General features: G+C 38.3%; 2 protein-coding genes across 2 annotated transcripts; both read left to right on the top strand.

The window, feature by feature from the left end:
- The first annotated feature begins 16,982 nt into the window (after positions 1-16,982).
- On the top strand, positions 16,983-18,107 carry LOC141638309 (uncharacterized). The gene is made up of 2 exons (XM_074447713.1): positions 16,983-17,222; positions 17,343-18,107. The coding sequence occupies exons 1-2, from the start codon at positions 16,983-16,985 to the stop codon at positions 18,105-18,107; spliced, it is 1,005 nt and encodes a 334-aa protein (XP_074303814.1).
- A 105-nt stretch (positions 18,108-18,212) lies between these two features.
- LOC141638308 (uncharacterized) lies at positions 18,213-18,689 on the top strand. The gene has a single exon (XM_074447712.1). It carries the CDS (start codon positions 18,213-18,215, stop codon positions 18,687-18,689), a length of 477 nt encoding a protein of 158 aa, XP_074303813.1.
- Positions 18,690-22,188: the final 3,499 nt, after the last annotated feature.

The following is a 22,188-nucleotide window of genomic DNA, read 5'->3' as shown; positions in this document are numbered from 1 at the left end:
CATATTCAAAAAAACCGCAATTAATTTTGTTCCTCAACATGAAGGTGGAAAAAGATAAGGGAACAACTCACATGATGAAAACTAGTGGAATGATTTAATTATTTTAAAACCAATTAGTTCAAATGGCAGAGCGTTGTGCAATGCACAAGGTGTGGATTCGACTCCCATGTTGGTTATTGACTGCTAGTGTTACTTCAAAGCCTAATTGGTAGGAGTATTTCTGTAGTGGACTTTTGGGTTTTGGCCTTTTCTGTCATGTCCAATTGCACCCAATTTGGATAATTTCTAACATTGGCTTATGCACGCCGTTTGTGCATATCTAAGTTTGAGCTTCTTCTACTCATCCTCAATTTTGCACATCTGAGGACGGATTTGGCTAACTCATCCTCAATGTTATTGTATTTAAGTTTAATACACTAGATTCTTAAATTAACTAGGCTATATGAGATTCGAACTCATACCTTTGTGCAAGATTTGCACATTGCTCTCCCATTTGTGCTAATAGCCGTTAAGATATACGAGTACATAACAAAGATTAAATAAGGGGAACCTTAAGCTGATAGCCTTTAGATATGGAGTATTTAACTAACCTTGAACAAACTAAATCATCTTGCCAAAATAACAGAAACACGAACCATTACTAGTATAAGGCAAAAGAAGGCGTAAAGGTTTGAAATTATGGCTCCCAATTACGGGACAGAAAAAAACAAATGTTTCTAACAAAAAAGCAAGTGTATTCGAGTGGAAGATAACAAGTAAGAGTTCCAAGAGCCATAAACTGTAAATGTATACCTTGAGATTTCCAGTGACATTGAACGTGATAGCGGCAGAATACTGATCTTCATTTCCTGCAAAAAGTACCAACATGGTGTGTTATTTTAGGAAAATAATTCTTCAATTAATAGCGAGAGTCTACAATCAATATAGTCCAGAGTGAAACGAATGAGTGTTTCCAGTAAGTCAGGGAAAGGGGAACCCGAACCCATCAACAGGTGCATGATGATGCTAGCTATAGGAATGCTATTCAACCATATATATATATAAGCATATTAGTATACAATCCAGGTCACCAATCAATCGATTCAACCACACAATCGATTTATTCTCTGCCAGTGACTCTTGAGAATTCATCACTTTTTTCCCTTTGGCTATTGAACTACTGCTTCCCTTCATATAAAAATTGCCGTCATCCCAAAATGTTTCCCGTGATCCATTACTATGCACATTAGCATTATAAGCGTCAAGAAGCTCTTTCTGTTTCTGAATATCATGCAACAATCTAGCCAAGTCAGGAACAAGGTGTGTCAAGTCAAACTGCTTCACATACTCTAGATATTCCCATGTATCTACTGAACCTTGGCGATATTCTTGAGAAATTCTCTTGAAAGCATTATATTTGCCTTTATCGTACTCTAAAGCAGCCCGCATTCTCTCCACTACGGTCTTATTAGCAGTATGAGCATCCTCTGTTTTCTTTTTTCCACTAGAATGCAATCTATTATGTTGCGGAGACACAAAGTGAAAAGGATTGCGAATCTAATGATCTACTATCCATGAGATTAGGAGCTGAGGTAGAGTGGTTCAATCGACTACTACCCCCTGGATTCCTTAAAGCCCATGAACCGCCCATTGCACTACCGTGCTCATCAGCTTATCGCAGGGAACTGGCATAGCTAGATGACTCAGACCCATTAATTGCTACTACCTTCGTTGAATCAGCGGTAGAATTAGGAACAAGAGAAGGCCATGGGGTTGAAGTCGCAGGAGGAGGCTCGGCTACAGCAGCTTCCTGAGAATACTCGGTTGCTGAGGTAGGGGTGGCATCAATGGGGCAAGAATGAGGCAAAGAGGCGGGCGTGGGGGGCCGCGGGCGTGAGGCTAAAAATCAAGTAAAATTAATCAAATCTATTTGACAAAATGAATGCCTATTTGAAACGCACAATGATCTCATAACTAAATTAGATTAAACAATGTTTCACCACAAGAAAATCAAAGGCAGCTAAAAATCAAAGGCAGCTATTAATTGTAAAGAATTATAAATCTTGAACAATAACACAAAAACTAGCAAAAATTAACTAATTAGATCATAAAATGGTGAAGAAAGAAGAAATTTAAAATACAAAAACTAATGATTTAAACGGAAATTAATAATAAATGAAATCGAAAAAGAGCAAAAATAAAAAAATAAAGAGGAATAAACATAGAAATAATACTAAGCAAAAGGAAAGACGATTACCACTGAAAGATTGAAGAAATTGCAGAATGTAAAAGATGAATAAGGAGGTTGAAGATGATTTGACGATACAATCGAAGCTTCGCAAAAGTTTGCGTCATCAAATCGTTCATAAGTTTCTAACCAAAAATTTTACAGAATAAGCAACAAAATCGAAATCTAGCAGAGAAATCGATCAAAACCTGCATAAAGAAGAAAGAAAATCAGTTATTAAACTAGTTCACAGATAATTTAACAAATTAAATAAGTTGATCGAAATTAATGTGATGGATGCAGAATGAAATCAGGATGAATTAAAATACAAATTAGGTGATCGAAATTACCTAGATCCGAAAAAATTAGGATGATGATGATGACGATCAAAATTTGGGAGATAAAATGGCGATCGAAATGCAAATGAACGGCGAAGATGAGCTACAACACGAGAATGATGATGATGACGATCAAAAGTTGAAGAACTATAGTAGAAGAGAGAGAAAGTGAAGAGAGTGCGAGTGAGTGAGTCGAGTAAAATGACTGAAATTGAAGGGGAAATGTGTTTTAGATTGGGTTTTGTATGGGGACACGTGGCGTCATCTGGTGCATCTGTAGTTTTTTAATCTGACGGTTTAGAAGGTGTCCAGCCGCCTCACCCTAAGAAGGGTGCCTCACATGATTCAATCTATATATATATATATATATATATATAGAGGAAGGATCAACTAAGGTCCATTATATATTTGAGTCCATAAGGTCTTTTGTGAGCCATTGGATGGAGGGAGATGGAGGGATGAGATGAACCCACCAAAAGTCATTATACAAGCAAATTAACACACTTTACTAATCCACCCTAATTAACCACTAATTTACTATATATTTGTTTTCTACCCACCTATTTCTCTCTCATCTCACACATTTCACTCTTCTCTTCTCTCAAAAAAAAACCCAAAAAATCCAAATAAATAAAAAACCCAAAAAATCCAAATAAATAAAAAAAACCCAAAAAGTCCAAATAAATAAAAAAACCCAAAAAATCCAAATAAATCAAAAAATCCAAATAAATCAAAATCAAATAAATCATTCATTTCTCTCTTCCTCATTCACCACCACCCACCACTATCCCAACCGACACCACCCACCGCCCACATCCACCGCCACCTCCACCACCGCCGTAATTATATAAACTCGTTTTTTTTTTTTTTTTTTTTTTTTTTCCAGATTTTGCGTCTCGGTTTATTTCGTCACTTTTTTTTTTTTTTTTTTTTTTTTTTTTTTTTTTTTTTTCGATTTCGTGTTTTAAATCTCGTTTTTTTTGTGAGATACTTTTTTTCATCTAAGAGTTATACAGATTGTGACTAGAGTTATACATTGTATGCCTAGAGTTATACATTATATGCCTAGAGTTTTACATCTTTTGACTAGAATTATAAATATTGTGACTAGAGTTATACATTAAATGCCTAGAGTTATACATTATATGCCTAGAGTTATACATTATATGACTAAAGTTATACAATTTTGGACTAAAGTTTTACAAATATGGACTAAAGTTATACATATGAAGGACTAGAGTTATACAAAAATGGACTAAAGTTATACAACTATGGACTAAAGTTATACAAAAATATGGACTCAAATATATAATGGACCTTAGATTTTTAGATTTGTTTTAGATTTTTCATATTATTTTTTTTGTTTTTTTGTTGTTATTTTTTTTTTTGACTAGAGTTATACATCAAATGCCTAGAGTTATACATTGTATGTCTAGAGTTATACAGATTGTGACTAGAGTTTTACATCTTTTGACTAAAATTATAAATATTGTGACTAGAGTTATACATTAAATGCCTAGAGTTATACATTATATGCCTAGAGTTATACATCATATGCATAGAGTTATACATTATATGACTAAAGTTATACAATTTTGGACTAAAGTTTTACAAATATGGACTAAAGTTATACATATGAAGGACTAGAGTTATACAAAAATGGACTAAAGTTATACAATTATGGACTAAAGTGTGTCGGCGTCTTGTTGTTGTTGTCGGGTGCTAGGGGGTTGTGGGCTGGTGGCGAGTGGGGGTTGGAAAGGGTGTCGGCGTCTTGTTGTTGTTGTCGGGTGCTAGGGGGTTGTGCGGGGTCGTGTGGGTTGGTGCGGTGTTGTGCGGGGTTGTGCGGGTGTGGTGTGGAGGTCGTGGGGTTGCGGGGTCGTGTGGGTTGGTGCGGGGTTGTGCGGTTGTGGTGTGGGGGTCGTGGGGGAAGTTGTCGGTTGTGGGTGGTTGTGTGGGGGTGGTGGGGGGGCGGCTGACCGGAAGTTTTTTTGGTTTTTTTTGGTTTTGTTTTAGTTTGGTTTTTTTTTTTATGAACTTGGTTTTTTTTTTTGTTTAGAGAGGGTGGGAGAAAATGAGAGAGAAAGAGTGAATGTGAGAAATGAGAGAGGATGAGTGAATGAGGGAGTGAGTTGGGAGATTAGATTGGTGGTAGAGTTATACACAATTAGGTAGAGTTATACACAATTAGGGGAAGGAGATTAGGGAGGGAGAATTGTGACCCTTCAATGAGATGTAATCTCATCCCTCCATCCCTTCCATCCAAGGGCTCTTATAAGGACTTAGGGCCTTATATTGTATGAGGACCTTATAAGAACCCTTCTCTCTCTCTCTCTCTCTCTCTCTCTCTCTCTAGAGAAGGGTTCTTATAAGGTCCTCATATCATATGAGTCCCTAAGTCCTTATAAGGGCCTTTGGATGGAAGGGATGGAGGGATGAGATTACATCTCATTCAAGGGTCACAAATGAACCTCCCTAATCTCCCTCCCTAATGGTGTATAACTCCACCTAATTTTGTATAACTCTACCATCATTCTAATCTCCCAACTCACTTCCTCATTCACTCATCCTCTCTCATTTCTCACATTCACTCTTTCTCTCTCATTTTCTTCCCACCCTCTCCAAAAAAAAAACCAAGCTCATACAAAAAAAAAACCCAACTAAAACAAAACAAAAAAAATAACCAAAATACCACTCCACCTCCATCACCCTCACCAGCCGACACCACCACCCTCCCTCCCTTCTTCCCGGCCCACCACCACCCGACCTCCCTCCCTTCTTCCTAGCCCACCATCCGACCTCCCTTCTCGCACCACCCCACCATCCCACCATCCGAACTCCCTCCCTCCTTCACAGACCGCCGCCACCTCCTCCCTCCTTCATGCCTCACTGCCGCCGTCGTCTTCTTCTCCTACATTCATTTTTTTTCTTTTTTCTTCACAGATTCGCCGCCACCTCCTCCCTCCTTCATGCCTCACTGCCCCCACCACCATTCACGACCCACGTCCCCACCCCACACCGAAACCACCGCACGCCCACCACACGACTGCCTCCCTCCTCTCCAACCCGACACCACCGCCACATCTCCTCTCCAACCCGACACCACCGACCTAACCGCGCCATCACCCCTCTTCTCCTTTTCTTTTCCGTCACCCAGGATTCCAGATCTGGTTTTGATTTTTTTTAATTTTTTCAAATCTCTTCAAATTTGTTGATTTGTGTCATTGTGTGTTTTTATGGTTTTTGTTTTGTGTCGTTTCGTTTTAGTCGTCTTTTTTTTGTTGGTTTGTGTAAAATTTGTTGCTTTACTTTTTTTTGGTTTTTTTTATTGTTATTTGGTATTAATTTTGTGTGGTGTTTTTTTTAGATCTATTTTTTTTTATTTTTTTTCTGATTTGGTATTTTAATGTTATTTATTATTGTTGGTATTTTTTTTGTTAGTGTTACATATTTGGTTTTATTTGGTTGTTATTTTTTTATTTGGTTGTTATTGTTATTTGATTTTTTGGACTAAAGTTATACATCTTGTCTATTAAAGTTATACACTGCGTGCATTAGAGTTATACACACGATATTTAAATTTGGTTTTTTTTTTATTGTTATTTGGTTTATTTCAGATTTCGGGTTGGGTTGGGTTGTTGGTTTTTTGGTTTTATTATTGTTATTTGGTTTTTTGTTTTTGTTATTATGAGTTTTTTTGGTTTTTGTTATTATTTTTTTTTTTTTCAGATTTTTCATATTTATTGTTTGATTTTTTTACTATTTACGACTAAAGTTATACATTTTATGACTAAAGTTATACATTTAATGACTGAAGTTATACATTTTATGACCAAAGTTATACAAAAAAAGACTAAAGTTATACAAAAATTGGACTAAAGTTATACAAAAAATTGGACTAAAATTATACAAAAATGAACCAAAGTTATACAAAAATGAACCAAAGTTATACAAAAATTGACCAGAGTTATACAAAAATGCACCAGAGTTATACAAAAAATTGGACTAAAGTTATACAAAAAATGAACCAAAGTTATACAAAAATGAACCAAAGTTATACAAAAATTAACCAAAGTTATTCAAAAATCGACCAGAGTTATACAAAAATGCACCAAAGTTATACAAAAATTGGACTAAAGTCATACAACAATGGACTAAAGTTATACAAAAAATTGGACTAAAGTTATACAAAAATGAACCAAAGTTATACAAAAATGAACCAAAGTTATACAAAAAGTGACCAGAGTTATACAAAAATGCATCAGAGTTATACAAAAAATTGGACTAAAGTTATACAAAAAATGAACCAAAGTTATACAAAAATGAACCAAAGTTATACAAAAATGGACAAGAGTTATACAAAAATGCACCAGAGTTATACAAAAATGCACCAGAGTTATACAAAAATGCACCAGAGTTATACAAAAGTTAGTCCATTTTTGTATAACTTTGGTTCATTTTTGTATAACTTTGGTTCATTTTTGTATAACTTTAGTCCATTTTTTGTATAACTTTGGTGCATTTTTGTATAACTTTAGTCCATTTTTTGTATAACTTTGGTACATTTTTTGTATAACTTTGGTGCATTTTTGTATAACTCTGGTCGATTTTTGTATAACTTTGGTTCATTTTTGTATAACTTTGGTTCATTCTTGTATAACTTTAGTCCAATTTTTTGTATAACTTTGGTCCATATTTGTATAACTTTGGTTCATTTTTGTATAACTTTGGTTCATTTTTGTATAACTTTAGTCCATTGTTGTATCACTTTAGTCCAATTTTTGTATAACTTTAGTCTTTTTTTGTATAACTTTGGTCTATTTTTGTATAACTTCAGTCTTTTTTTGTATAACTTTAGTCCATATTTGTATAACTTTAGTCCATTTTTGTATAACTTTGGTCCATTCTTGTATAACTTTGGTTCATTTTTGTATAACTTTGGTTCATTTTTGTATAACTCTGGTTCATTTTTGTATAACTTTAGTCCAATTTTTTGTGTAACTTTAGTCCAATTTTTGTATAACTTTAGTCTTTTTTTGTATAACTTTGGTCATAAAATGTATAACTTTAGTCGTAAATAGTAAAAAAATCAAACAATAAATATGAAAAATATGAAAAAAAAAAATAATAACAAAAACCAAAAAAACTCATAATAACAAAAACAAAAAACCAAATAACAATAATAAAACCAAAAAACCAACAACCCAACCAAACCCGAAATCTAAAATAAACCAAATAACAAGATTTAAAACCCGAAATCTTAAAAAAAAGTATAACAAGAAGAGATTTGAGAAAATGAATAAAAAAGGAGAAGTAACAAAATAAAAGAAAATAAAAGACAACAACAAAAAATGAATTGAAAAAACAACTCAAAACATGAAAATAAAGACCAAACGAAAAAAAAAAAAAAAAAAAAAAAAAACCGAGGCAAAAAAAAAAAAAAAAAAAAAGTTGGGGGCCGTGCGGTGGCGGCGGTGTGGTGGCGGCGGTGGTGGGCGGTGAGTTGGTGTCGGGTGGGATAGTGGTGGGTGGTGGTGAATGAGGAAGAGAAGAATGAATGATTTATTTGGGTTTTTTGATTTAATTGGATTTTTTGGGTTTTTTGATTTAATTGGATTTTTTGGGTTTTTTTTATTTATTTGGGTTTTGGGTTTTTTATTTATTTGGATTTTTTGGGTTTTTATTTTTTGGGGTTTTAGAGAGAAGATGAGTTGTGTGATATATGAGAGAAGTGGATGAGAGGAAAAGAAGTTATAGTGAATTAGTGATTAATTAGAAGGATTAGGGAATGAGGAGAGAATGAGTGATATTAGTACATAAACACACTTTTGGAGGTTGATCTTGGCCATCCATCTCCCTCCATCCAATCGCTCACAATAGGACTTATGGACTTATTATATCTATGAACCTTAGTTGATCCTTCCTCTATATATATATATATATATATATATATATATATATATATATATATATATATAGATTGAATCATGTGAGGCACCCTTCTTAGGGTGAGGCGGCTGGACACCTTCTAAACCGTCAGATTAAAAAACTACAGATGCACCAGATGACGCCACGTGTCCCCATACAAAACCCAATCTAAAACACATTTCCCCTTCAATTTCAGTCATTTTACTCGACTCACTCACTCGCACTCTGTTCACTTTCTCTCTCTTCTACTGTAGTTCTTCAACTTTTGATCGTCATCATCATCATTCTCTTGTTGTAGCTCATCTTCGCCGTTCATTTGCATTTCGATCGCCATTTTATCTCCCAAATTTTGATCGTCATCATCATCATCCTAATTTTTTCGGATCTAGGTAATTTCGATCACCTAATTTGTATTTTAATTCATCCTGATTTCATTCTGCATCCATCACATTAATTTCGATCAACTTATTTAATTTGTTAAATTATCTGTGAACTAGTTTAATAACTGATTTTCTTTCTTCTTTATGCAGGTTTTGATCGATTTCTCTGCTAGATTTCGATTTTGTTGCTTATTCTGTAAAATTTTTGGTTAGAAACTTATGAACGATTTGATGACGCAAACTTTTGCGAAGCTTCGATTGTATCGTCAAATCATCTTCAACCTCCTTATTCATCTTTTACATTCTGCAATTTCTTCAATCTTTCAGTGGTAATCGTCTTTCCTTTTGCTTAGTATTATTTCTATGTTTATTCCTCTTTATTTTTTTTATTTTTTGCTCTTTTTTCGATTTCATTTATTATTAATTTCCGTTTAAATCATTAGTTTTTGTATTTTAAATTTCTTCTTTCTTCACCATTTTATGATCTAATTAGTTAATTTTTGCTAGTTTTTGTGTTATTGTTCAAGATTTATAATTCTTTACAATTAATAGCTGCCTTTGATTTTTAGCTGCCTTTGATTTTCTTGTGGTGAAACATTGTTTAATCTAATTTAGTTATGAGATCATTGTGCGTTTCAAATAGGCATTCATTTTGTCAAATAGATTTGATTAATTTTACTTGATTTTTAGCCTCACGCCCTGCGGCCTCAGCCCCACGCCCTGCTGCCTCGCTGCTTGCCCCACAGACTGCCACCCCTACCTCAGCAACCGAGTATTCTCAGGAAGCTGCTGTAGCCGAGCCTGCTCCTGCGACTTCAACCCCATGGCCTTCTCTTGTTCCTAATTCTACCGCTGATTCAACGAAGGTAGTAGCAATTAATGGGTCTGAGTCATCTAGCTATGCCAGTTCCCTGCGATAAGCTGATGAGCACGGTAGTGCAATGGGCGGTTCATGGGCTTTAAGGAATCCAGGGGGTAGTAGTCGATTGAACCACTCTACCTCAGCTCCTAATCTCATGGATAGTAGATCATTAGATTCTCGCAATCGCTTTTCGCTTTGTGTCTCGGCCGCAACATAATAGATTGCATTCTAGTGGAAAAAAGAAAACAGAGGATGCTCATACTGCTAATAAGACCGTCGTGGAGAGAATGCGGGCTGCTTTAGAGTACGATGAAGGCAAATATAATGCTTTCAAGAGAATTTCTCAAGAATATCGCCAAGGTTCAGTAGATACATGGGAATATCTAGAGTATGTGAAGCAGTTTGACTTGACACACCTTGTTCCTGACTTGGCTAGATTGTTGCCTGATATTTAGAAACAGAAAGAGCTTCTTGAGGCTTATAATGCTAATGTGCAGAGTAATGGATCACGGGAAACATTTTGGGATGACGGCAATTTTTATATGAAGGGAAGCAGTAGTTCAATAGCCAAAGGGAAGAAAGTGATGAATTCTCAAGAGTCACTGGCAGAGAATAAATCGATTGTGTGGTTGAATCGATTGATTGGTGACCTGGATTGTATACTAATATTCTTATATATATATATATGGTTGAATAGCATTCCTATAGCTAGCATCATCATGCACCTGTTGATGGGTTCGGGTTCCCCTTTCCCTGACTTACTGGAAAAACTCATTCGTTTCACTCTGGACTATATTGATTGTAGACTCTCGCTATTAATTGAAGAATTATTTTCCTAAAATAACACACCATGTTGGTACTTTTTGCAGGAAATGAAGATCAGTATTCTGCCGCTGTCACGTTCAATGTCACTGGAAATCTCAAGGTATACATTTACAGTTTATGGCTCTTGGAACTCTTACTTGTTATCTTCCACTCGAATACACTTGCTTTTTTGGTAGAAACATTTGTTTTTTTCTGTCCCGTAATTGGGAGCCATAATTTCAAACCTTTACGCCTTCTTTTGCCTTATACTAGTAATGGTTCGTGTTTCTGTTATTTTGGCAAGATGATTTAGTTTGTTCAAGGTTAGTTAAATACTCCATATCTAAAGGCTATCAGCTTAAGGTTCCCCTTATTTAATCTTTGTTATGTACTCGTATATCTTAACGGCTATTAGCTCAAATGGGAGAGCAATGTGCAAATCTTGCACAAAGGTATGAGTTCGAATCTCATATAGCCTAGTTAATTTAAGAATCTAGTGTATTAAACTTAAATACAATAACATTGAGGATGAGTTAGCCAAATCCGTCCTCAGATGTGCAAAATTGAGGATGAGTAGAAGAAGCTCAAACTTAGATATGCACAAACGGCGTGCATAAGCCAATGTTAGAAATTATCTAAATTGGGTGCAATTGGACATGACAGAAAAGGCCAAAACCCAAAAGTCCACTACAGAAATACTCCTACCAATTAGGCTTTGAAGTAACACTAGCAGTCAATAACCAACATGGGAGTCGAACCCACACCTTGTGCATTGCACAACGCTCTGCCATTTGAGCTAATTGGTTTTAAAATAATTAAATCATTCCACTAGTTTTCATCATGTGAGTTGTTCCCTTATCTTTTTCCACCTTCATGTTGAGGAACAAAATTAATTGCGGTTTTTTTGAATATGTGCTACTTTAGTTCATTCCATCTTGAAAGAATGTGAAAGAAAATCATACCCCCATTTATTTTAACCACTTATGATGACCAAGTTTCACAAAGTAAGGTTTGAGATTCACCAAATAAGGAAAAGAGCAAAAACGTGATTTTAACCACTTATGATGACCAAGTTTCACAAAACAAGCTCTAAGATTCACTGAACAAGGTCTGAGATTCACAAAACAAAGTCTGAGATTCACCGAATAAAGAAAAGAGCAAAATAGGTGATTTTAACCACTTATGATGATCAAGTTTCACAAAACAAGCCCTAAGATTCACTGAATAAAGTATGAGATTCACAAAATAAGGTCTGAGTTTCACTAAATAAGGAAAAAAGCAAAAAAGGTGTTTTTAACCAAGGACTGAGATTCCTAACACTTATGGAGACCAAGTTCTAGAAAATTATCTTACAAGTTCACAAAACAAGCTCTAGGATTCACAACATAAGGACTGAGATTCACAAAATATGGCAAATACCAAAATAGGTGATTCCTAACACCTATAATGACCAAGTTTAGAAAATTATCTTACAGATTCACAAAACAAGCTATAGGATTAACAACATAAGGATCGATATTCACAAAATCAGGAGAAGAGCAAAACAGGTTATCTCTTATCACTTATAACAAAATTTAAGAATATTAGCTTCTAAGTTCACAAATTAAGCTCTAAGATTAACAGAATAAGGTCCGACATTCACATAATAAGGTTTGAGATTAACGAATAAGGTCCGAGATTCACAAAACGAGGTCAGAGATTCACCAAATAAGGAAAAGGGCAAAATAGGCGACTTTAACCACTTATGATGACCAAGTTTCACAAAACAAGCCCCACGATTCACCGAACAAGGTCCGAGATTCACAAAACAAAAACCGAGATTCACAAAATAAGGCAAAGAGCAAAATAGGTGATTCCTAACACTTATGGTGACCAAGTTTTAGAAAATGATCTTACAGGTTCACTAAACAAGCTCTAGGATTCACAACACAAGGACTGAGATTCACACAAATGAGGCAAAGAGCAAAATAGGTGATTCCTAACACTTATGGTGACCAAGTTCTAGAAAATTATCTTACAAGTTCACAAAACAAGCTCTAGGATTCACAACACAAGGACTGAGATTCACAAAATAAGGCAAAGAACAAAATAGGTGATTCCTAATACCTACAATGACCAAGTTTTAGAAAATTATCTTACAGGTTCACAAAACAAGCTATAGAATTCACAACATAAGGACCGAGATTCACAAAATCAGGAGAAGAGCAAAACAGGTTATCTCTTATCATATCTTAAGCCATAAACCTCATTTAACTATAGTAGTAGTAATTTTTGTTAAACCAGACGACAATACTACGCAAAACCGATGGTTACCATGTGTCTACGCCATGAATTCCGGAGACAATAGAAATGAACTAGCAACATAATTCATCATATGAACTGGCGTCATTCGCCTTCAGATATTAACAAAAACAGCAGTCCTATACTCTTATCTACTCTAGCTACCTAAAGCTAGTCGAATGTCCAAAGATATGCCAAAAGCATATCAAAACTTCACAAAACTAAATTTCATATCATCAATGGGGTCCATAAGAACATACCAGCTGGCTTTCCATCAATTGCAACATCGAAGAACACTTTATGAGTCACTTCCTTGAGATTCTCGGACGATTTGTTCGCCTGATTGGAAAATCGCTACAATTGATCGGAAAATTGCTGCAATCTACGAACAATTGCTTCAATTGATTAGGTTATGGAGATTGATTTGGGAAAGAAGGCTGAGAGGAGTTTTGATGATGAAGGTTGTTTGTATAGGGTTGAGCGTGTGTTTGTAATAATGTAATTGAGTCAATTTTGATCTAAGCCCGCGCAATATATCACAGTCCGGTCAACATGTATCATTTTGGTGAGACCGGCCGCCTCGCCATAATGAGGTGCCTCACCCGATCCGGCCTCTCTCTATATATATATATATATATATATATATATATATATATATATATATATATATATATATATATATATATATATATATATATATATATATATATATATATATATATATATATATATATATCATACCTTATTTTTTAGATTTACGTAACTTATATGCCTGTTTTAGTTGTTGCCCACTTTTAAGAATTTAGCTTGCTTCATGTTCTTTAATGTAGCTTAATATCTACATGCTTATATTTTTTGGACGATAATCTTATAAGTAATTTTTTATTTGCAGGTTATAACTACGCCGAATCGCTTCATGTTTGATTCCACTATTTGAGTATTAAGAATACCGATCGAGGTTGCAATGTAGTATGTGATTTTCTTGAACTTTTAAATCTTATGATATACATTGATGTTCTTGCATAGATCATATATTCATATTATTACCTATTATTAATTTATTTTTTTGCATTTATTAGCAAATTTAATTGATGTTACGAATTTGTTTGTATCCCGTGTTCTTTGTTTTTTAGTAGAATTTGCTTCAAATATTCTTTGATATATATTTGACATCTGAGATTTGATATTCTGTGGTTGTGTATTTGCAGGGAAGAAGATAGATTAACAATTTGATGATGTAAAGCACGATACATATAGTTTCATAGTTTGCTCTCATAATCATATATGCAGTTTTAATTTGTCTTTCATTATTTTTGTAAGTTTTACGTTAATTGACGTATGTTTTGACTTCGTCTTCTATATGTTGCTTAATTGCAGTATAAAAGCATCTATCTATATTATTACATAAGCTTTTTTCGAGCGATTACAGAGAGTCCATATTTTATAAAATACTTTCGAGTACTCAAACTCTTAAGAGAATATAATATATGTCTTCTACTTCTAATCATTATCTTAGTTTTCTAAAAATTGATCCTAAAAAACTTTGGTGACCGTATGAAAACTACAAAGAAGATTAGTAGGAGACGGTGTCTATATGGTATCCTAATGTTACACCAAGTTGTCCACTCTCTAACCTTATTACTACTATATAATAGGATGGTTCATAGAATCATAGTCATAGTAAAGCCTCTGTGTTCTAATGTGTATTTATACTTTGAATTTTTTTTCTTTATTATTGTGAAATCTGTTTCTTTTTAATTAATTTTATTTATGACTTAATTTATATAATAGTGGTTAATTAAGATGCTTTTACTAATGGAATTTTTTTGTTATGTTGACAGGATGAAGATGTTAAGAACTATGAATTGCAAACGTGGAACGTGCCCCTGATATCAATGTGACCAACTCAATAAAATTACGTTATTGTTCGAAAAGTATGCTTCAATCATATCTACAAATTAAATTAAAATTAAGCATGCTTTACTTTAATTCCCATTTTGATTCAGTATGTATCAATGAGTGTTTGTGCACATAGATATTATGAGTGGGATTAACTATTTGCTTTTTACGGAGTTTTGTATTCCTTGATGATGAGATTAACGAAATCAAAAGAAACGGAAAGTTAAAATCCACGCTACGAGGATATGGGATGCTCTATTCTACGAATTCTTACGTTGACATGGTTTCAATAAAAAAAGAGGTATGAACAAACAGTTAAATATTATGAATTCTTTGCTTTATTTGATCTAATAATAATAGGTAAGCAAATCATCGGGACGGGAGGAGTACAATTGTATTTCAACGTCTACCAAGTTTTCAACATTAGACGCGTCAAAATATATGCCCTACTTAGTATTATTATCTAAGATGGTTTCTGTATGGATATAATGAGGTATTGTGATTATCATACGAAGTAACTTATTTGTTTTCGTATATGGGGTTTCGAATTATGTCAAAGTACATCTCTATTTAGTGCTTAAACAAATTATGGGCGAGAGAATGCAAGACGAAACAAGATCAAACTACAATAAATTTTCCGCAATTTATTGCAATTTTCGTATAAAGGTATGTAATTACATTTACAAGTCAAACTTCATCTCTATTACGCGAATAAAAAAATTATACGGGATATATTTGAATCATAGACTGCATAGTACGAGTACTTGGTAACGTTAAGGATATATTCTCCATATTATCTGTTAGGCCCAAAATATGGATATGGGCTGACTTGGGGCAGCAGGCCTAGGAATGTTACGGATGCAGGATACCAGGGAGCCAGGATGCCAGCATCGGCAATTAGCGCAAGATATGGGCCGAAGGTCCACGCGGGAGAAGCTTATGAGGGTCCAACATCTTGCGAGATCCGAAGAAGGAAGAGACCTACCCGTTGCTAAATTAGGAATAACTTGGAGGAGAAGTAAGAAACCCTAGCTCCTCGACCTCCCCTATATAAGGAGCCTCAATGCAAGGAAGAACGATCATCAGAATACACGAGAATTACACCCTAGCATTCATAGCAAGCATACAAACTGTATTTCCTCTCGAATTATAGTGAAAATATTGGTGGGATTCCGTCTCCCCCCGCGGTTGTTTCCCACATCGGGTTTTCCGCGTCACCAAAATTGCTTGTGTTCTTTATCTACATCGCACATACAATCTAACATACAACGTACAATCAATTCGCAATATAGACCTAACGCTAAGACCGCTTTAACCCTAGATTGGTAGAAATTTACCAAAACAGTTTGGCGCCCCCGTGGGGCATAGTGGTCGTCTTCGTTAGTCAGTCTACTCAACAATCAAAACATGTCCGGACACAAAGAAACAACCTCAGGCAACACCGGCGGCGCACCAGGAACACAGGTGCCGCCCCCTTCAGCAGCAACACAAATACCATCTCCCTCGGCAACAACAGCAGCACGTACAACCTCGGGTAAAATCACCACTGCCGCTCAAATACCAGCAGCCAAGCAAGGTCAGAGTTCTCAAGCCGCAGCAAGCCCATCAGCGGGAAAGGCTCAGATTAAAGATCCAGGATCCGTTCAGGGACAACAGGGAGTCCCGCAATCAGAGAGAGGAACACAACCCAGGCAACAGATTCAGGCACCTCCGAGTCCTACCAGCATCATGATAAGCGGGTTGGACACATTAGCCAGAACCATCAGGACTATGCAGAGCGAGAATAGGAGCATGAGATCCCAGATGGAGGAAGACAACAACCTCCTCCGAGCACAGATCAACGAATTAAGGAATCAGGCCGCTAGTCCAGCCCCTGGGATGCAAGAAGACAGATTTGGAGGGCCGTCAGCAGAAAGTAGGGATCGAAGGCAGGCACGGGTGTTACCACGCGAAGTAGCACTCAGGCTGGATATGGAAGGAACACCACAGCCACGAGGAGGCCCGATCCCAACAGACTAGGGCACTAACACCGATGAGGAACCAGTGCACCAGAACCTACACCCACGTCGGTGCGGCGGGACCGCAGAAAGCGGGGCCACCACTGCAGCCCGATAACCGGGAGGGCTAGCTACGAATCAAGGCGAATATACCGGGAAGACGCTCCGGTGGCGGCAGATCGCGAACACGTCAAACAAATCCTGGAACAACGGAACTTCGTGCAAGGAACAGGACACCACCACGGGGGGCAACAACGACCCTCCGGAAGAGAGACATATATAGAACAAATGCAGGAACTACGAAGCCTCCTCAGGAGGGTCCCCGGTATGCCCCTGCCTATGGAGATGGCTACGCCAGAAAGCTACGCTGATTCACCGTTTACTGATGATATAGCCACAGTGGCCTTACCAAAAGGATTTAGCGTCCCAACAATGACTCTCTTCGATGGAACCACAGACCCCTGCGATCACATCAGTCAATTCAAGCAGAAGATGATGGTTACTACGGCCACTGGAGCCTCAAAAGAGGCATGTATGTGTAAGGGATTTGGTTCGACCCTAACCGGAGCAGCATTACAATGGTTCGTCGGTCTACCTAATGGAACCATATCATCATTCGCTGACTTGGTCAACGCTTTCAACCAACAGTTCTCCAGCAGCCGCAGAACACCCAAGCAGCCAAGTGACATGTATAGGATCGTTCAGGAGATAGGGGAATCAATCAAGGACTACGTCACTAGGTTCAACGCAGAAAAAGTCTCAATACGAGGCTGCGATATGTCCACTGCTATCAACGCCTTCAGGCAGGGCCTGGATAAGGAATCAAACCTCTACAAAGAATTAACTATGTATCCCTGTGAAAGATTCGAGGAAGTTCAACAGAGAGCTACTGCGGCGTTAAGATTGGAAGAAGATATACAGGCTAGAAAGGGTACAGCAGGCTTCGACAAGACAAGCAGGAAATTCGTACCAGAAAAGAGGGACGACAGAATTAAGCCGTACAGCAGGCCTAATATCAGCAAGGTAGCAGAAAAAGCTCAGCAAATTGATGATTCTCCGCACCCTCCTAAGCTTTCCGAATACGGATTCAACACGGGAATGGAAGGATTGTTGAAAGCACTCAGAAACCTGGGCGACCAGGTAAGATGGCCAAAGCCACCCACTCAGGAGAGGCCAAACGACGACAGAGACAGCAGTAAGAGGTGTGAATGGCACCAAGACATAGGACATAGAACCGAAGATTGCTACAAATTACGGAGGGAGGTGAAGTTCCAGGTACGCAAGGGAAACTTGGACCACCTGTTACCACGTGGGGGCAAACAGGACAGAAGGGAAGCAGCAAATCAGGTACTTCCTTCTGCTCCACCCGTATGCACGAAGATTATTAACGTGATAACAAAGGATCCGAGCTAGCAGGTTTGACATATTCCGCCGCGAAAAGGAAAGCCACCGGGAGCAAAGGGGGTCATCCGAAACCTCGTACGAGTAAGCGAGCAATTTACCCCCAAAGAACTTTCGATGAAACCGACATGGAAAGCGGCACGTAAACGACATGACGATGCCTTGACCATAACATTATCCATTGGCAACTGCACTGTACGGAAAGCATTGGTAGATACAGGGAGCTCTGTGAACCTTATCATGCTCGAAACCCTCAAAACCATGGGTTTCGATAAAGAGAACCTGGTGAAGAAATCTGTGCCACTGGTAGGATTTAGTGGGGAGACCGCGCATTCAATAGGTGAAATAACCATCCCAACATATATTGAAGGAGTTAATAAACTAGTAAGATACCTAATCATCGAAGGTCCAACCACCTACAACGTGATACTGGGAAGACCGTGTTTGCATCAGATGAAGGCAGTACCTTCAACATATCATCAGTGTCTCAAGTTCCCAACGCCATGGGGCACAGTTACGGTAAAAGGAGATCAAGAAGAATCCAGAAATTGCTATACCCAAGCCCTCAAAGCTACAACCAAGCTCCCCTCATAGCAATTACAGGGCCGGGGTACCTCGACAGAGTACAAGGAGCCCCCCTCAGAGGAATTGGACCAAATACGCCTGGACGAGGAACACCCGGATAGAACAGTGTTGATTGGGGCCACCTGCGGTGAAGAACTGCGCGAACAGCTGATTCAATTTCTCAAGAGCAACATGGATTGCTTCGCCTGGTCCCACAACGATATGGTGGGCATAGACCCATCCGTTATTTCACATAAACTAAGCGTAAACCCAAGCTGCACCCCAGTACAGCAGAAGAGAAGAAAATTCGCGGCAGAAAGAAATGAAGTCATCAACAAAGAAGTAGACAGTCTCTTGGCAGCAGATAAAATTAGAGAAGTCAGTTATCCTGAGTGGCTCTCTAACGTAGTAGTGGTACCCAAAAAGAACGGTAAATGGAGGGTATGTGTAGACTTCACAGATCTAAACAAGGCTTGTCCCAAAGATCCCTTCCCACTACCACATATCGACGCAATGGTGGACGCTACTGCGGGACATGAGGTACTCACTTTCCTCGATGCCTGGAGCGGTTACAATCAAATCAAGATGCATCCACAAGATCGGAAGACAAAGATTCATGTCGGAGAGGGGTATATATTGTTACAAGGTCATGCCCTTTGGCCTAAAGAACGTCGGGTCCACCTACCAACGATTGGTGAATAAAATGTTCAAGCAGCAAATAGGAAAGACCATGGAAGTATACATCGACGACATGGTAGTAAAGTCTAAAAAAGCAGAAATGCACATGGAGCACTTGGCGGATACCTTCCAGACGTTGAGAGAATTTAAAATGAAACTTAATCCATCCAAATGCTCGTTTGGGGTGTCCTCGAGAAAATTCCTAGGATATATGGTGACGCAGAGGGGAATTGAGGCAAGCAAAGAGCAAATAAGAGCAATACTCCAACTGGAATCACCTCAGAAGCCGAAAGATGTGCAGAGACTAGCGGGAAAGGTGGCGGCTCTAAATAGGTTCATATCAAGAGCCTCGGATAGGTGCAAACTATTCTATGATATATTGAGGAAGAGTCAGAAATTCGAATGGACTAAAGAGCATGAAAAAGCATTCGCCGAACTCAAGAGCTACCTAAGCACGCCACCATTACTCGCGAAGCCTGAGCAAGAGGAGCCACTATTTTTGTATCTCGTCGATCACGGAACTAGTAAGCGCGAGCTTCTGGTTAAAGAACAAGAAGGAGTGCAGCATCCCGTATATTATATCGATGAAGTCTCTGCTCCCTGCAGAGACCAGGTACACTTCTTTTGAAAAATTAGCATTGGCTTTGGTTACTTGCCTCTTATAAATCTGCGGCCGTACTTTTGAATCTCACACCATCCACGTCATAACCAACTACCCGCTAAAGACTATTATGAAGAAGCCGAACTTTCGGGCGGAATGACTAAGTGGTCAAGACATCTTAGTGGCTATGACTTGCAATTTGAACCCGTAACGGCGATAAAATCCCAAGCCCTAGCTGATTTCGTCTCGACTTCCGCCCGCAACTCGTGGGGAAGCGAGGAAGAAGGAATGCGACAATGATGGGAAGCCGGGATGGTGAGGTGTGGACCCCGTATATCGACGGAGCCTCAAATGCTAGAGGGGTGGTGTGGGTCTAGATCTTTGCGATCTCCTAAAGGGGATATGATAGTGCAAGCTATTAGGTGCGAATTCAAGGCGACCAATAATGAGGCCGAGTATGAAGCTCTCATACTCGGGATGCGAGATGGCGTCGGGGCTCAAAGTAAGGAACCTGAGAGTATATAGTGACTCCTTACTTGTGGTAAATCATGTGAACAACGAATATGTGGCACGAGATTCAAAGATGATAGCCTACCTAAAGATAGCCACAGAGCAGAAATCAAAGTTTAGAACATTCAAGATAACTCAGGTGCCACGAGATCGAACGTGGAGGCGATGCCTGGCTACGCTGGGGGCAACCTTCCACCACGGAGTCACAAACATACCGATTACTCACGTGTTGACCCCGACCATCCGAAAGAGCGGACCCGAACTCCACAAAGAAAGTGTGTACAGAAACCGAAATCTTTGGTTTCCCGAGAGGACAAACAGGATGCAGATTGGAGGATTCCATACCTAAATTGGCTAAGGGATGGGACGCTCCCTGAAGATAGAAAGGAAGCACAAAGTTTCAGAATAAAAGCTTCCAGGTATATCATGATTGATAATATTCTCTTCAGAAAATCATTGGCAGGACCATGCCTCAGGTGCTTAAGTAAGGAGGAAGCAGAAACAATACTGCAAGACATGCACAGTGGAGAATGTGGGAACCACGCTGGAGGACGAAGCCTGTCAAACAAAATCTTAAGGCAGGGGTATTTTTGGCCCACAATGCGCGCAGACGCCATAAACCATGCCAAACGTTGTGAATCATGCCAAAAGGCGGCTCCAGCAATCCACCAGCCAGCAGAACCAATGCATCCAATCATCTCTCCATGGCCATTCATGATGTGGGGCATGGACATAGTGGGAAAGCGCCCCAGGCTCCGGAAACAGAGTATATATGCTAGTTATGACCGATTACTTCTCAAAGTGGATTGAAGCAGAAGCCATGACAGAGGTAAAAGAACAACAGGTGATCTCTTTCATCAAGCGCAACATCATAAGCAGATTTGGGATACCATCCGAGATCATATGCGACAACGGGTCCCGATTCATATCGATAACACCGAGGGCTTCGTGCACGATGGAACATAACACCGAGAAAGTCACCCCCAGTATCCACAAACCAACGGCCAAGCTGAGTCCAGCAATAAAATTATTGTAGAGAACCTCAGGAAGCGGCTGGAAGAATTAGGGGGAAAATGGGCAGATGAACTACCACTGGTACTCTGGTCAGACAGAACAACACCAAAGATGGCAACGGGTCAGACTCCGTTCAGCCTGGTATACGGAGCGGAGGCAGTGATACCTTCAGAAGTCCTGGTACCCACACACAGATACGGCTGTCAAACGGCGGAGCAAAACCAAGTCGAAATGACTAGGAGCCTGGATACGGTTGATGAGCTGCGAGAAAGTGCTTACACACGTATGGCATCATATAAGCAATCCGTAGCAAGGACATATAACAAGAATGTCAGAATCAGGACCCTCGAAGTAGGGGACCTAGTACTAAGAAGGGTATTTGAAAATACCAAGAACCACAAGGCAGGCAAATTCGCCTACAAATGGGAAGGGCCATATCAGGTCGAAAGCGTTGTTAAGAATGGGGCATACAGGTTGATGACCATGCACGGTCAAATCCTGGATAAACCCTGGAACATCCGTCACTTGAAACGGTACTTTGTCTAACAAAGTGCCAAAACTTTAGTGTACAAAGGACCCTTCGAAAGTCCGTGAAGCAAAAAAAAAAAAAAAAAAAAAAAAAAAAAAAAAAAAAAAAAAGGTGGGGGTTAGTATATGCCTTAGGCATTAGAATGTTTTATGAGAACTTTTTTCCTTTTAGTTTTTCTTTTTTTTTTTTTTTCTAGA

Source organism: Silene latifolia, unplaced genomic scaffold (assembly GCF_048544455.1).
Source record: "Silene latifolia isolate original U9 population unplaced genomic scaffold, ASM4854445v1 scaffold_20.1, whole genome shotgun sequence".
NCBI classification, from domain to species: domain Eukaryota; kingdom Viridiplantae; phylum Streptophyta; class Magnoliopsida; order Caryophyllales; family Caryophyllaceae; genus Silene; species Silene latifolia.
This window is presented reverse-complemented; position numbering and strand designations above follow the sequence as displayed.

Bases quoted from the DNA above. Each gene is read 5' to 3' on its own strand.
- LOC141638309 (XM_074447713.1), top strand. From the start codon at position 16,983: ATGCAGGAACTACGAAGCCTCCTCAGGAGGGTCCCCGGTATGCCCCTG. The intron at 17,223-17,342 runs GCATGTATGTGT...TTCAACCAACAG, and splicing joins CCACTGGAGCCTCAAAAGAG to TTCTCCAGCAGCCGCAGAAC.
- LOC141638308 (XM_074447712.1), top strand. From the start codon at position 18,213: ATGAAACCGACATGGAAAGCGGCACGTAAACGACATGACGATGCCTTG.